General features: G+C 47.9%; 1 protein-coding gene across 1 annotated transcript in view; it reads left to right on the plus strand.

Moving 5' to 3' along the window:
• The window catches only part of LOC146817631 (uncharacterized), a 289,744-nt gene that overhangs the window by 120,658 nt on the left and 153,081 nt on the right, over positions 1–16,005 (plus strand). Inside the window, exon 7 of the mRNA XM_085609647.1 lies at positions 9,525–9,685. Within this exon, the coding sequence (XP_085465773.1) occupies positions 9,525–9,685 (161 nt within the window). The remainder of the gene's footprint in view (positions 1–9,524; positions 9,686–16,005) is intronic.

Below are 16,005 nucleotides of genomic sequence, written 5' to 3' on the forward strand. Positions count from 1 at the left end.
CGGCCCCTGCAGTGCCCTCTCCCACTCTTTACCTACCATAGGGCGGACAAGATCCCCCTCCCATTTCTCGCGCAGTGCCCCTAGGTTCGGCGCCGCGTGTATCCGCACGGCCGCAGCGAACCATTTGATTAGATGTCCCCCTCGGCCCATGACATGGAGGTATTGTAGCACTAAGTGCTGCTCCGGCTCTTCCCGCAAGTCCCCCCAGTGACCTGCCAGTGTCTCTATCAGAGCCCGGTGCCGGAGAAACTGACCCTGCGCCAGCCCCGTCTCTTCCGCTAGGGTCGCGAACGGCAGAAGGCCCCCTTCATGGTATAGGTCCTCCAGTGTGTGGATATCGGCCGCGTGCCAATCCCTTAGTTCTGCAGCTCCAAGCGTGCCTCGCCCGCAAGGGGAACCCTCCAGAGGAATGGCCGAGGCGTATGGGATTCGGGCCCGTGTCAGCCGGAGACATCGACGGTAGCATTTATACGCCACCACTAACCACAGAGGTTCGGGCTTGAGCGCGCTCGTTGTCGGGTGAAAGATTCTGAGGAGCTCAGTTAATGCCAGCGGCGGGTTCACCACCGTCGCTGTGTCCTCACGGCATCTGTCAACTAGCCAGCGGGCCACCCATTGCAGCTGCGCTGCCAGATAGTAGTGCTCAAGACACGGCATCCCTAGTCCACCCTGGCCCACGGGAAGGCACAGTTTCGGCAGCGCAACCCTGTGGCGCGCCATTCCCCATATGAAGTCGCGGAGGGAGCGCGTAAAGGGCGTGAAGAAAGACACCGGTATGTATACCGGGAGGTTGGCAAAATAGTATAGCAGACGGGGCAGTACTACCATTTTAACAAGCGCTATTCGTCCGGTCACCGAAAGGGCAAGCGTGCTCCAGAACGCCATCTGGGCCCGGACCGCTGTCACTGTGCGCCCCAGGTTACCCTCCACCAGATCCGCCAGGCGGCGATATATCTGGATGCCCAGATAGCGAAAGGTGTCCGGCTGCCATTGGACCCGCACTCCTCCAAGGTGGTAGTCTGGGTCTTGGACGTCGTCCCGGAAGGCGAACAGACAGGATTTTGCGGCATTGACTCGGAGGCCTGAGAGCTGTTCGAAGGCGTGTAGAATGCGGTCCAGTCCCGCCGGGATAGAAGCCACGTCTCTAACATAGACTAGTAGGTCATCCGCGTAAAGGGACACCTGGTGAGTTGCGTCCCCCAGCGGGATGCCATCTGCTAGCTCCCTGCGGAGCGTCGCCGCTAACGGTTCCATTGCAAGCGCAAACAGGAGGGGCGACAACGGACATCCCTGCCTGGTACCTTGGCTGATTTTGATGGGGTCCGAGACATATGGGCCAGTGCGCATGCGCACCGTGGGTCCTTTGTACAGAAGCTGAAGAAAGCCCAGCCCCAGTCCGAAGTGCGACAGCGTCGACACCAGGTATCCCCATTCCAGTCAATCAAAGGCTTTCTCCAGGTCCAAGACCAGGCAGACCGCCCTGGGCCATTGTCGGGTGCTCTCCTCCATCACCCGAAAAAACCGCCGCAAATTAAGGGAAGTGCTGCGTTTGAGCACGAAGCCATTTTGATCGCTGTGTACCAGCGTGAGCACCACTGGCGCTAGTCTCTCCGCCAGTATCTTCGCCAAGATTTTATAGTCCGTGTTGAGCAGGGCGAGTGGGCGATAGGACCCCAGCTGAGTGGCGTCCCGTCCTGGTTTCGGCAGGGAAATCAGATAGGCTTCTTTCAGCGATGCTGGCAATGTGCCCTCCTCTAGTGCCGTCAGGTAGAGGCTGTGAAGCCTCGGGACCAGGGACTCACGGTAGGTTTTGTAGTATTCTGCCGGAAGTCCGTCCGGCCCCGGTGCCTTCCCCGAAGCCAGAGAGGAAATAGCCTCCCCTATCTCTTCTACCGTAGGGGGGCATTCCAGGGTCGCATGGTGCTCCTCCGAAACCACGGGCAGTTCCACCGCTTCTAAGAACTCATCCAGGTCGCACGCACTCCTCCGCCCCGTTGACCGGTACAGAGAGGCGTAATGCGCCGTGAACGCCTGGTGAATTTCCCACTGTGTGTGGACCAGTGTTCCATCAGGTCTAGTGATTGCACCTACTGGGGTACGGGCCGTCTCCTGCCTAATGAGCCAGGCCAGGAGTCGTCCCGCCCTGTCCGACGTAGCGTGTACCCGGGATGAGTGGGCCGCATAATTAAGGCAACGGAGCCGATCAAGGAGGTCGGTGTGGCGCGCCCGGAGATCCAGTAAGCGACTCGAGTCCGTGCCCCCCCCCCTCACCACGCAATTCGCACGAAAGGAGGCGAGACTCCAAGGCGGCGAGATCACGTGCCAACTGCTTTCGAATATTCCAGGTCGCGCCCAGACAGTGCCCCCTAATATATACCTTATGGGCATCCCATTCGATCAGCTCGCTATCCGTGGAGCCCTCATTAAGATCAAAATACTGTTCGACCGCAGTGCCCAAGGAGGCCCGAAATTCCGGGTCCTCCAGCGCTGCTGTCTGGAGGCGCCATGTCGGCACCGGAGGCCGATCGGGCCGCCACCGCAGCCCCAATATGAGGGGATTATGGTCTGAATGCGTCCGACCCATGTATTCCGCGCGGGTCACCCACGGAAGCACCGACGGGGTGCCCACCACTCTGTCCAACCGGACATGGAGGCTGTGTACCGCTGAGTAATATGAATAGACGCGCTCGTCCGGGTGAACATTCCACCACAAGTCAGTGAGAGTCCAATGTGACAGCCAGGCGGTAAGGGCTCTGGCGTTTGACCCCACCTGCGTGCCCCGCAAGGGCGGGAATGACCGGTCCATGTGGATATCCAGCACGGAGTTAAAGTCTCCTCCCAAGAGCCAGGGGAGGCCAGCAAACGGCGCCAGTACCGACGACAGGGTGGCCAGGTAGGGCGACTGCTCCACATTCGGCGCATAAAGGGACCCCAGTAGCACCTGCTGACCGTCTATCCGTCCGTGTACTAAGGTGTACCTCCCACCAGGATCCACCAGTGCCTGCAGACAGATAAAGGGGGTACCCGCCCTCACCCATATCATGCCTCTAGCGTGGGCCGAGCATGTGGTGCCAAATACCTGCCCCCTCCAGCGCGCACGCAGTCTGCCCAACTCCCCAGCCGTCATGTGCGTCTCCTGCAGGAGTGCTATTGCCACTGCATGTCGCCGCATGTATGCGTAGACGGAGTACCTCCGCGCCGGTGTGTGCATGCCCCTAACATTCCACGTAATTACATTGGTTGCAGCCATGCGGAAGTCCTAAGGGTAAGTGTGTGGCGGGGGACCAAGGGCGTCCCTCCAGGGCGGGGAGCAGCGGGCCTTCGCTTGACCATGTAGGGAGCTGCGATATAAACCCTTCAACACAACAACGCACAAACATAGTACCGTGTGCAAAAACAAGCCAAACAGGCCAACTGAACTGCCAGGGCGAAACCCTCTACGGGTATTCGTCCAAACCATGTAACAATGCTCACAAAGCGTAACTAAGCCCAATTGTGGCTAGGGGGCAGGCGAGTGAGAATCCTAAGCGCTGGTGCACCTCCACAAAGGTGCCTGTGTATATGCGATGCTAAGGGGCCCTCAGGATCTACGCGCAGCGCCTATCCGACCAAGTGAGACCTCATGTGTTAACTCCCAAATGCTCACCAGAAAAAAGAAGAAAAAAGTGAAAAGGCCTGTATGGTTACTCCTGTGTATTATACACTGCCCGAGATAAAAGGTAAGTGTCACCACGTGAAAGCGCCAAAGAAAATGCCGAATGAGATAATAGAATGTGCAGCATGGCGACCCGTGTCATGTGAGCACAGTAATCAGTGCATAGTGATAACCGCTAGCAAACTCAAAAAGATGCGGGTGGGTGAAATACATATGATGTCCTATGCTCACCAAACAGTGGTCCGTGTAAACTGGCCTCGATTGTAACGGCTGCAAACTGGAGAAATCACTAACGTTAGTACCATGGGTGCCTAGACGCTTAAATAATGATTACGGCAAATCGTGAAATATGCTTACTCTGCGCATAAGTGCCTTGCGGTAAGTAGTTCAATGTAGCCTGGCGTGCCCGGCCCTGTAACGATACAAACAAAGTGGCATGGCGATATGACATACCCAATATAAACGCGAATATATCTACTGGAGCAACCGGATGTTGCACTCACCCACTCATTGTGAGGGAACTTCAGTATGTCCAAACTTCGTTGCCACAAGATCTAGATGAGAGAAATAAAAATAAAAATAGCAAAGCCCGTCAGCTGAGTGTGTAACATACCTAATGTTGGTTCCCTAAAATACGCGCGGGATGACGGAGTAGCAAATGCTCCCAAGTCTTACCAGTTTTAAAAATCTCAATGCTGCTCGGTGTACGATCTAATATGAACGCGTAATGCCAGAAGTGTCGGAACGATTTAAACACGCCGCGAGGCAGACAAAAAAAGAGGACTCGCAGACGGCCGGAAGTGTCGCCATCTTGACACTGTGTGAAAGAATAACGGAACGAAATCAAGTGACGAATTATCTAGCGGGATAAAACTGAAGTGTAAGCTGTAGCACTAGGCCCCATGCGGGGTCTGATGCTTCACACAATAATGCATAACGCTCACATAAGTACTAAACACTGCCATTGAATAACAGTGATTCAAAAAAAGTTCTTAGAAAATGGACTGAATAGCAAAGCCCCGATGTATAGAATTAAACATGCCAATCAAAAATGAATAGACAAATAATAAAGACGCGTACAATTGATGTTAGCCGAATGAGATAACCAGGTGTTGACTCGCTGTGAGCGTATATCCCCAAGGTAACCACTGTGAATAAAGAACCCTTCACCATATGTGAGCTCTTGAATGTCTCTTGTTGGTGGGTAGTGTACTGATCAACCAAATGCATGCTGACCAGATCCTACAATCACTCTGAATATGTGTGTCTGATTATACTGAGTTTCTTTATAAAAAGCAATTCATATCTAGACGGTCATTGAGACCCGATGGTGTCATGGTCACAAGGTGCTTAATCCAGAACACTTCTCTGCATAATAATTGTTTCGTGATATCCATTCCTGCCCTTGGTGTTATCCTTTCTACAATTTGGAATCGTAACTGTGATATGTTATGCTTGGACTCAGTCCAATGTAGAGCTAAGCTTGATGTAATGCTTTTTGTACGAATTTTGCTCTTGTGTTCAGTTATGCGGATTTCTACTTTACGTTCTGTCTTGCCGATATATGCTTTGCCGCATGGACATTTAATGCAGTATATCACATTGGTCGCGTTGCAATCACTGGTATGGTACAGTGGAATCTTCTTGCCTGTTAGTGGGTGGGTCAGTATATTGCCGGTGATTACATTACTGCAGTGTATACAATTATTGCATTTGGTGGTACCCCGATGTAAAAACTGTTTGATTTCAGGCTTAGGAGATGACAATATAGATCTTATGTTTTTGCCTCTAGTGTAGGCAAAAATGGGTTTATTGCCAAAGATGTCGTTGAAGTCTTTTCCTTGTTGCAGTAATTCCCATCTGTGGTTAATATCTTTTTGACCGATGTGGAAGTCGTGGAATATTTGGAGATAAATACAATCCTGTTATGGTGAGATTTAACTGATGGAGTTAGTAACGCCTCACGTTTGTGGACTTGTGCTCGATTAAGACAGTTGTCTAGAATGTCTTGTGGATAACCTCGAGAGGCATATCTTTCTTTGTACTCTGGCAGTTTTTGATTACTCATGTCATGGTTAGAACACATTTGTCTGATTCTGATAAATTGTGAGTAAGTTCTTACTGAGAGGTCTAGGATGAAAACTCGTGAAAGCCAAGGCGTTATTCTTGTCCGTGGGTTTACTATAAACTTGAGTGTCGAAATGTGAGTTTGGTCTAGTATAGCTGATAAGGACATCCAGGAAATGAGTTTGTGTCGTGACGATGCTGGAGGTAAACTGAATGCGTGTGTTGATGGTATTCAAAGTGGTGATCATAGACTCTAGTTCTGTTTTACTGCCTTTCCAGACTATAAAAATGTCATCTATATAACGGCAGTATAATCTTGCTCCACCATGACATGTTGGAAACAATATGCTCCTCTTCGAATTGGGCCATAAATATATTGGCATAAGACGGGGCTCCAGAAAAGCCCATTGAAGTGCTGGTAAGTTGGGCGTAAAACTCTCCTTGCCATTCAAAATGGCTATGATGTAGGCAAAAGGTGGGCCACCTGAAGTGGAGCCATCTTCATGCTGGCAAAATCAGGAATTCTGGGACAGGATTATGACCATCTCCCATCAGGAAGTGATCATATAGGGAGCGTAGTGATCCCCAGGTAAGTAGCCCATTGGCTACAATCCTACACTATATTCAGTATTTGGGGAAGCCCCCGGCACTAGATACTCAGATCCTGCTCACTAAAAGAAGAAGAAGGGCTGATAAGCAGTGAAAGTAAGAACTGCAGAAGAAGCAACTGACTTGGCACCAGCCCTGCCAGGCTGGTGAGTAGAGGGACCACGTTGGCACCGCTGGCCCAGTTCAGCTCGGGGCTAGGCGGCTCAGGTCCAGTGGTGGTTGCTGGTGTTGGGTTTTCGCAGACTTGGAACCTCACAGCTCAGTCTTCGATACCTTCGAGATGCAGGGTAACAGCTCTGCTGTTCCTCTGGAGTTCATGTGTCTTTGGAGAAGTGGTGGTGGTCCTCCCAGGCTTTGGAGGAACAGCAGCTTGCAGGGCAAGACAACTTTTTCGCAATTGTCGAGAATAGTCAAACACTTTTATTGGTCTCCAATGAGGAAGGTCTCAAATGCCTTCTGCAAGTCCTGTCCTAGCTGTCACACAAGTGGCAAGACTTGGGGGAAATGCAAGGCTCCCCTACAACATTTTCCTGTTGTGAGCACTCCTTTTGAGTGGGTGGGCATTGACATTGTAGGGCATCTGGATCTCAGGACAGCCAAGCACAACAGGTTTGTCCTGTCATGTTGGACCATGCTACCCAGTACCCGGAAGCTATCCCTCTGAGGATGGTGACAGCGCCTGCCATGGTCAGGGCACTGATGGGGCTCTTTACCAGCGTAGGTTTCCCCAAGGAGGTGGTAACTAACCATGGTACCTGTCCTTGCACCTGAAGGACATTTGGAAGGCATGTGGAGTTACCTACAAGTTCTCAACTCCTTACCACCCCCAAAGCAATGTGTTGGTTGAAAGGTTTAACCTTACCCTCAAAGGCATGATGGGTCGCTCTGAACTCATGATGCTTCTTTGGAAATTAACCATACACACTTGATAACTTGATATATAATTAATGCTATACCTCATGTTATGCACACCACAATACTGGGCTCGAATCCGCACCCTTCTGATCTACTGCTGCCTTTCCTTTTTAACCTGTGATTTTCAATGTATGTATGTTTTATATAGCGCTCGACTTACCCTTGGGCATCTCGGCGCTTGCATTGGGAACCCGTCCTGTTTTTTCCCTGTGAGATAACCCGTACTGGGTATCCCCAAGGTGAAAGCCAGGCATCCCGCCGCGGGGGGGCTGTTGTGGAGATTAAGCAAGCTTGTTGCCCAGAGCTGCATAGTGTGAACTCGTGCTTAGAGTGGGCACCGAAGCGAGAATTATCTAGTCTGTGGACAATTGGGCTCCGAACCCTGCCACGTCGGGAATCGAACCCTGGTCCCGGGTCTGACCTCTGCCTCAGGGTATGCCTCCTCTAACCAGTGAGCTACACTTCTCCACGTTAATGATCCTTTCCAAACTTTACAGCATGTATTTCTGTGACATGATACATTGTAAGTGACATGTGTTATGCTTAAAGTCAATACATAACTGTGGAGGAATAATCACCACATTACCACGGAGCAGTGAGCAGGAAGCTTTATTCACATCCAGCACAGAGCAGTACTAAGAACCACCTGCCGCTCTGGTCAAATCATCACATTCCATGACAGAATATAGAGCACACAGAGAACTACACATTACCAAAATGCTATTTTAAAAAGTCACTAAATATATGTCACATTAGCACAACGTATTCATTTTGGACCAAGTGCATCAGTGGTTTTCACTGGTTTGTGGCATATTATCCAGCTAAACTGTTGAAGAGTCTGAAATGATGGACATGGCCATGCAAAATGGACTGCATACAAAACGTACATTTGTAAGTAGCCGTTTTTCTCTCGTTGGAGACACACAGACTTTTTTGAACGGCATTTCTTTGTCGGTCACAGGACCTCTTTCAAGCTGTACTGAAATATTCTGGACAGATAAACAGACAAAAGGCATGGGTGCATAAAATATACTACAAAATAAGAGAAAAGGACTTCAGAGATTTTCTGCTCAATCGCAGGCAACTTTAACCATCTAATTACCTTCATCATGGAAATGACGCTCTCTGAAACCCTTTAGTCTTAACGATTTGCCAGGTACATGACAGCGAACTCCTGTAGCGTGTGTTCTCATATGCAGGCATGCTTTTTCTGGGTTTGTTCTTAAACTCCCACTTTACAGTTTTAAAACAAACACAACCGGGTTGGCGAGACGCACAACCAATTGGTTCCAGTTTGGAAAAGAAGCCTGGGAACTATTTACAGGTAAGTAACTTGTGTTAGCAAAAGGGCGCCTAGGCTGTTGGGGAACCTGGCAATAGACTGACATCTTAGGTGTAAAAGTTTTTTTGTCTACAGTGCTTTATCACATTTTCTCCTACTCGTATTTCAATGAACTATCCTTCCAGTGATCCTGATAAACTTAAGAAAAAAATGATAACATTTCTTAAAATAACGCTCACCCACTAAAATGTCCCTTGGTGGCATGCTTCGTCACCGGGTTCTTCCTGCCCCGCTGCAGGATGGGCATGCTACGACCGACGGAGACGTGGGAGCACTTTTGGAGGTGTAAGCTATAAAGTGATGTGTGAGTGGAAGGATCAGAGGAACTTTGTGAAATTAAAAAATACCTGGCCACATGGAACCTAAAGTTTATTACATCCTGTAGCTGGTATTGTTAAAAAGGGGGGGGAGAAACACACTGGAATTAATGCGTGCCTCCCGGTCTACATGTTTCAAGCCTTACCCCTACGGTTTTTCATCAGGACCAGACTAAATAAACCCTTGTACCACTGCTTAGGAAACCGGATGGTCTTCTTAATTAATATTAAGTTAAGATATGGAAATTATCATGCACATACAATACCCACTAGTTATGTTTCATCAATATGATCTGGAAAGACGAGATATTACATATAGGTTAATTTGACAATGAGATTCTATTGTATAAACACATTACCATTCTCCGTCGGTCGTAGCACGCCTTGTCCCGCAGCGGGGTGGGAAGAACCCGATGATGAAGCATGCCACCAAGGGACCTTTTGGTGGGTGAGGGTTATTTTAAGAAAATGTATTGTTTTTTCTAAAGTTTAGCAAGATAACTGGAAGGATAGTTCGGTGAGATATGAGTGGACTTTTCTTAGGTTATTTATGTAGGACAAGGAGGCCGAGCCCACCTCTTTCTCTCCCTTTTGATGAACTCACATTTTCTCCCAACAGGAAATTGATTGTTTTAAGAAGCAGTGCGCTGCAGTTTTCAAACGAGTGCCATCTTATATAGCCAGCCTCCAAGCCAAGGGACTGAGCCCACTTCCAAGTGGCAAAAGAGAATTTGTCATATTTTCCAAAGACCTTCAAAGCGCATATGTTTCACTGAGAAAGTAAGTAATATTTTTATATTCTTTCAGATATTTTCTAAAGCAATGGTAATGCAGAGAATATAACAGTAGTTTTGTTGCCTGTCTCCATGGTAAAGCCAGTAAAGTGATGTGAAAAACATGTACTACAGTGTGCGCTAAAATACGCAATTTGTGATCATTTGTAACACCACAAAGAAATGAAATGGTTTTTAAATATCACATGGCTACCCGGGAGCATACCAGCGCTGATAAGGTAATTAGCTTTGGCAGTCTACGGAAAAAAGCCATTTTTTTAACTGTTTACGGAAAGTGAAATGGTTGGATTCCCTATGGAGGTACAGTGGCAAGGTGTTCCAGAGTTTGGAGGCGTTATATGAAAACAGTCGGCCACCACTTCTGGCCTTCTTGATCCTAGGGACCAGCGCTAGATGGAGCTTGTCTGAGAGAAGTTTCCTGTTGGCCCTACATGGGCGGATCATGGCTTTATTGATAGCAGGTCCGCTCCCTTCCAGAGATTTGTGGGCAATGCAGAGGGCTTTAAAATTGATCCTTTCCTGCACTGGGAGCCAGTGGAGGGAGCTCAATGCGGGCCTTGCTGAACAGGTTTTGGGGGTCCCCGTAAGCAGTCTTGCTGCACAATTCTGTACAATTTGTAATTTTGCGACTACTGAGTTTGGGGCACCCAAATAAAGGGCATTGCTATAATCTATTCTTGACAGAATTAGTGCCTGGATCAGCATTTTTCTTGCTTGAAATGGTGAAAGGGGAAGGACTTTGTGGTCATTCTAAGCAGGCCATAAAATGAGGAAGCAGTCTTTCTTGCTTGTACTTTCAAAGTGAGGTCCTAGTCTAGCCGGATTCCTAGACTTTTTATCTCTGTTTTGGGGGCTGGCACCGAGCCCATGCTGGCTGGCCACATTGTGCTCAATTTAAAGCATAAGGAGTTACCAACAATCATGAGCTCAGTTTTGTCACCATTAAGTTTTAGGTGAGACAAGCTCATCCACTTGGAGACTTCCTCCAAGCAGGAGTGGAGGTCCTGAGACATCTGGTCAGAATGGTTCAGTGCCACAACCAGCTGGGTATCGTCAGCGTAGGGTACTATATGGATCCCGAAGGGGGAAACAATGTCCACCAACGGGGCCATATAAACATTAAAAAGGGTAGGGCTCAGGGAAGAACCCTGAGGGACCCCGCACTGTAAGGGCATGGGATAAGAGATGGTGTCGCCTTCAAAGACCAGGAATAATCTTTCTTCTAGGAAAGATTTTAACCACAATAGGGCTATGCCCATCACTCCTTCATTCCTGAGACGGTGAACCAAGATTCGGTGGTTCACCGTATCGAAGGCTGTGTTCAAGTCAAGTAGAATTATAGCTGCAGATCCTCCTGAGTCAACAATTCTTCTTGATTCTTCCACCACTGCTAGCAAGGCGGGTTCGGTGCCTTGGCATGGGCGGAACCCCGTTTAGGAGAGGTGGAGCAAATCATTGGACTCAAGGAAGGTAGAGAGCGTATGATTAACATACTTTTCTGCTATCTTGCTAATTCCAGGGAGGAGCGAAATGGGGCGATAGTTGCCCAAGTCGGCTGGGTCCAGGTTAGGTTTTTTCAACAGTACTTTGACCATTGCCCTTTTCCAGTCAGGGGGGACCATACCTGTAGATAATGAGATGTTAATCAGGCTAGTGGCCGTAGGAACAATTGTAGGTGCAACTAGTTTAAGAATATTAGGTGGTGCTGGGTCAAGTCGAGACCCACTTTTTACTGATGTCAGGGTGGCTAAAAAGGATTCCTAGGTCATAGGGGTGAAATTCTCCAACAGATGTTCTATTGGGGGAAAACCAGGCAGACTTATTAGGTCCGTTTTTCTTCTGAATAGAGATTTTTGGAAGCACCAGATTGAGTGACCCTCATATCCATTTGCAAAATCTATCATTAGCTGCGACAGGATTAGAAGCGAGATTTGGCTTGGTCTTTATGAGTTCTTGGGCCCACCTTTCCAGGGGGAGTTTATACCAAGCTCGAATTTGAGCCTGAGTCACTTGAATGTGAGGTGCAGTAACTGGTGGCGACCAGGAAAAGGGGATTAAAAAATAGTCCGACCATGGAAGGGGGATGGGGGCTATTACTCTTAGATCTCTCAAATTAGAGAAAATAGGGTTGAGAAGGTGCCCTTTAGAGTGGGTTGCTTGTTGGACCTTCTGTAGTAGTTGGTAGGTCATGAGGTCTCTGGTTAGTTCAGTTGCGGTAAGTGCTAAGGGGTCATCAAAATGTAGATTAAAATCTCCTAAGAGAGTAAAATTAGTTGCCGTACTGGCCAAATTGCTGACTGTTTCTAATATAGATCTGCAAAATTGGCCCATAGCCCCAGGTGGGCGATATGTAAGAATGCCTGAGAGTGAGAGGATGAGGGTAAACTCTATAGAAAAATGGGCATTCTCGCAATCTAAAAGTGGGCTGCCTAGCAGGCGACACGTCAGATGGTCTTTATAAATGATAGCAATGCCACCGCCCTTACCTGTCATTCTATCCATCCTCTGGATCAGGTACCCCTGGGGAAGGGCTTGGATAATATCTGGCTCTGAACTAGAATTGAGTCAGGTTTCTGTAAAGAACAGGGCTTCCGGGTCAAAATCTTTTAAAAACATAGAGATTTCTGCCGTATGTTTCGGCAAGGATCTACAATTAAGTAAAAATAATTTAAGAGGTTTCCCGGGAGGTGGGGGAAGAGCAGAAGGTGGGGTAAGTTCAAACCGACAGTGAGAGCATCTATCGTGTTACATCTCAATCAAGTTTGAGCGTGCACATTTAGGCCCTGGGGTTCTATTTATCTGTTTGAGCTGTGCACTAGTATAACAATGGTAGCCTAGGGGAAATGGTGCAGAAATTCTGGCCCCTGGGCCCATTCGGGAGTGGACGTGCGCAGCCAGGCTTGCCTTTGGCATGCCAGTGGCACGCCCGCTGCACGTGTTCGCGTCATCCGGTGTATTTGTAGCATCAATCGCGCTTCAGGTTTCAGCTACTAGAGCACTGACCCGGCACCTTAAATGCAAATGCTGATATAAGAAGGTATTCCCCGCTACCCAGAGCTTTAACACAGCTCTCCCAGGACGTCAGAACAGTTTTAAAAACAAATAGCAGAAATGTTTTTTTAAAACTAAGAGTAACAGTATTTAAAATCAGGAATAGCAGCAATATTAAATTTAAACTTTGTGCAGCAACAGATGAAACCAAGCTTCCGCGAGAGTTCAAACTTCTAATTACCCTTGCGCGATCGCATCATCCTGTGTATTTTTAGCGTCAATCGCGCGTAGGGTTTCAGCTACTAGAGCACTGACAATGCGATGTTCTACCCATAATGAAGACAAAGCATGAGTCATAAGTATGAAATTCATAGTGAGGCACTTCTACAATTTAGCTCCTGTAATTTTAAATGAAACTTATAACATCACAATTTAAAGGAAAAGATGTGTGGGCACGATTGTGGTCGTGGAGCTTGTCAGTATCCCGAATTTGCTTTGTGCAAACCATTCTCATATTAAATATTGCCTTAAGAGCCCACATTCTGGAAAGAGGGGGGTTTCTATGCCTTTCCAAACTCTCCATAAAAACTTCCAAGTGTTCTGCCCAGTGCTCCACAGAATCTCTATCCATGTATTTTTGCCCGTTCGTTTGGTTGGCAGATTGTAATTGTTAGACTACCTGGACCTCTGTAGTTGTTAAGTATTGTCTGATGCCTGCTTCTGCTGGTGGCTTTGGCACTTGCTCTGTCAGGCCTTGTGAACATCAAAGAGGAGCTTTATTTTATTTTTGTCTTAACTTGCAGCCAGTGCAGTGTTTCTATGCTGAATTGTGCCTACTTATATATTTCCAAGATAAGGCTAAGCATAGGTGTCAGGTTTTCAGATTGCTTATGTGTGACATCTTCATTGTTTCAGTGTAGTGCATTGGGAGAAGTTAAGTGAGCTCAACCAGTGACCTGTTTCAAGATGCCAGCTTGATCCAATTTGACCTGCTGTTGGAACAGACCGGCCTCCCCGAGGAACAGTTCTAGGCGCACAGGTGGTTGGTTGCAGAACTTGAACGTCTTTGGGTATTGCATCCTCTGAACCCCCGCCCATCCGTAAGTCTTATTTATAATAGGAACAGGCAGGAAACTCATGTCCAGGATAGCAAAAGCCATCATGAACAAGAAGGTTGACCCTTTGCCACCTCATGGCAGAAGTGGGCAACAGATATAGGGAGTCTCCTGACTACTAAGGAGTGTGATAGGGCACCTGCATACCCTCACAAAGACACTCACAGTGCACGATTCCAGTACATACAACATAGCATCTTACATAGGCCTTACTTAATGAGGGAAGGCTCCACAAAATTTACCCCACTGCATCATCAGACTGACCTCGCTGCCGGCACATGTTCTCCACATGTTTTGTAACTGCCCATTAGCACCAGCTTTTTTTGTCCGCCGTTTTCATGATTCTTGCCCGGACCATGGACTGCCAAAATCTAATGTGCTTTAAGGGTTGCCTGGTGGGACTTTATTAAACACTAGTGGACTGGTCAACCCTTTCATTGGCCTGGCCCTCCTGTTACCTATGCTGAGTGCTCCCACCTACAGACGCTGCCGCAATATACTCACATAACCCATATTGCATGCGCATGCTCGCTCATGTGTTCTACAAGTTTATCATTGTTATATTTTATTGTACTTCTTTACCAATGTACAGAAGAATTGGTAGCAGTGGTGTAGAAACATCCTGCACCTCCAATAAAAACCGGGTATTTAGAGACAATTCAATGTCATGTGTGCTCAATAGGCTGGAAAACACTATGCCACCATAATAGTGTACAATGTATATGAAAAAGAAATCTTCTTCACATAGCAAAACTGTAGAAATGCACCCAGAGCACTACAAAGTCTTTTGATGGTCTGCTAACAGAAGCAGGTCCAATTTTATTCGTGAGAGTACAATGATTCAGCTTTTCTTGCATTTTGTACAGTGGAAGACGGCCGACGTGCTTAGTCTTAGATAACGTTTTCAAGGCTGAGTAAAGTAAGACAGACAGAATTGTCAAAAGGGACCCAGAGGGCCCAGTAAAGTAAACCAGAACCTTAAATAATGAGAAACGTTGCCACACTTCAAATTAATAGTTACTGGGCCATGATACGCCCATTTGTCTCTACCACGGAGTAGAAAGTATCAGCCAAATGCGTGTGTCCTGATTTGTGTCCTATCGTAAAAAGCTGGTGTCCTGATGCACGCATCGGGACACGCGTGTTAGGCTGATACTTTCTACTCCAAGAAGTATCTTTTTAGTGATACTTTATCGCCATTAAAACCTGACAGCGCAATCCCATTGATGAGATAACTATCAGAAGTAGCCCCTTTTGGTGTTAGTGGAGCTCCATATATGGACTTGAAATAGCTGCCACACACCTGGAGTGTTAACTGTTGGGTTAAAACATGATTGTACCAGTTGCATGGGCAAGTCACAATTCATTATAATTGCAAGTATCTAGATGCTGCCACAGGGTGGGTAGGGTCTAATGCTAGGTTTGCAGGGCAGACACAGAGAGGGACACGGTGGTAGGCTGAACTCTGAGGTGCTGAGATATTTGGTCTGCCTTACACTCACTGCAGCTTGCTGTGCAATGCAGGACTGCCTTGGTGCATGCAGCAGGTCAGAGAGGTTGCCCTTGGGACTGGAACAAATCACTGAGGAGAACAATTTGGAAATTTAGACTACAGTTATTCATCAGGGCAACGAATTTAGTGGGGGACAGCCTAAGGCAGCCCAGGACATTGGGATCATCAACATACATGCCACGTTATGTGCTGCAAAGGGGGAAGGTGTGGGCCTTCCAAATTGGTGCCTAGACCCAGACCCTCACCCATCCATCAGCAGCCATTCAGATAAGTGCTGTATACTTACTTGCACTGAAGACAGGGCTGGAATGGAGCCATCTCATGCCTCTCTACATCCCCACTGACAGTTTTGAGGCTCCACCTCAGTCATGTTTTACTGGGTTGCTCTCCCTGCAGCCAAAGGCTGTCACAGCTCTTTCTCTATGATTTAACTGGTCTTGGGGACAAGGGATGCCTGGGACTGTAGCAGCATGTTAGGGGTGACAAACTGGGTGGTGAACTCAGGGACATCGGGACAAGGCGTCTTTCAGTAGGTGGACCAACCATGGTGTGCCTGCAATGTGTTCCAGGGAGTGGGCTGTGTGTGTCCTTCGTCCAGGCAGTGCTGCTCATTGTCATTACATTTAAAGTTAACTGCGTCTGCAGAGAGCAGGGATCCCCCACCGTCAGCTCGCAGGCAGTTCCAAC

Source organism: Triturus cristatus, chromosome 6 (assembly GCF_964204655.1).
Source record: "Triturus cristatus chromosome 6, aTriCri1.1, whole genome shotgun sequence".
Taxonomy (NCBI): Eukaryota; Metazoa; Chordata; class Amphibia; order Caudata; family Salamandridae; genus Triturus; species Triturus cristatus.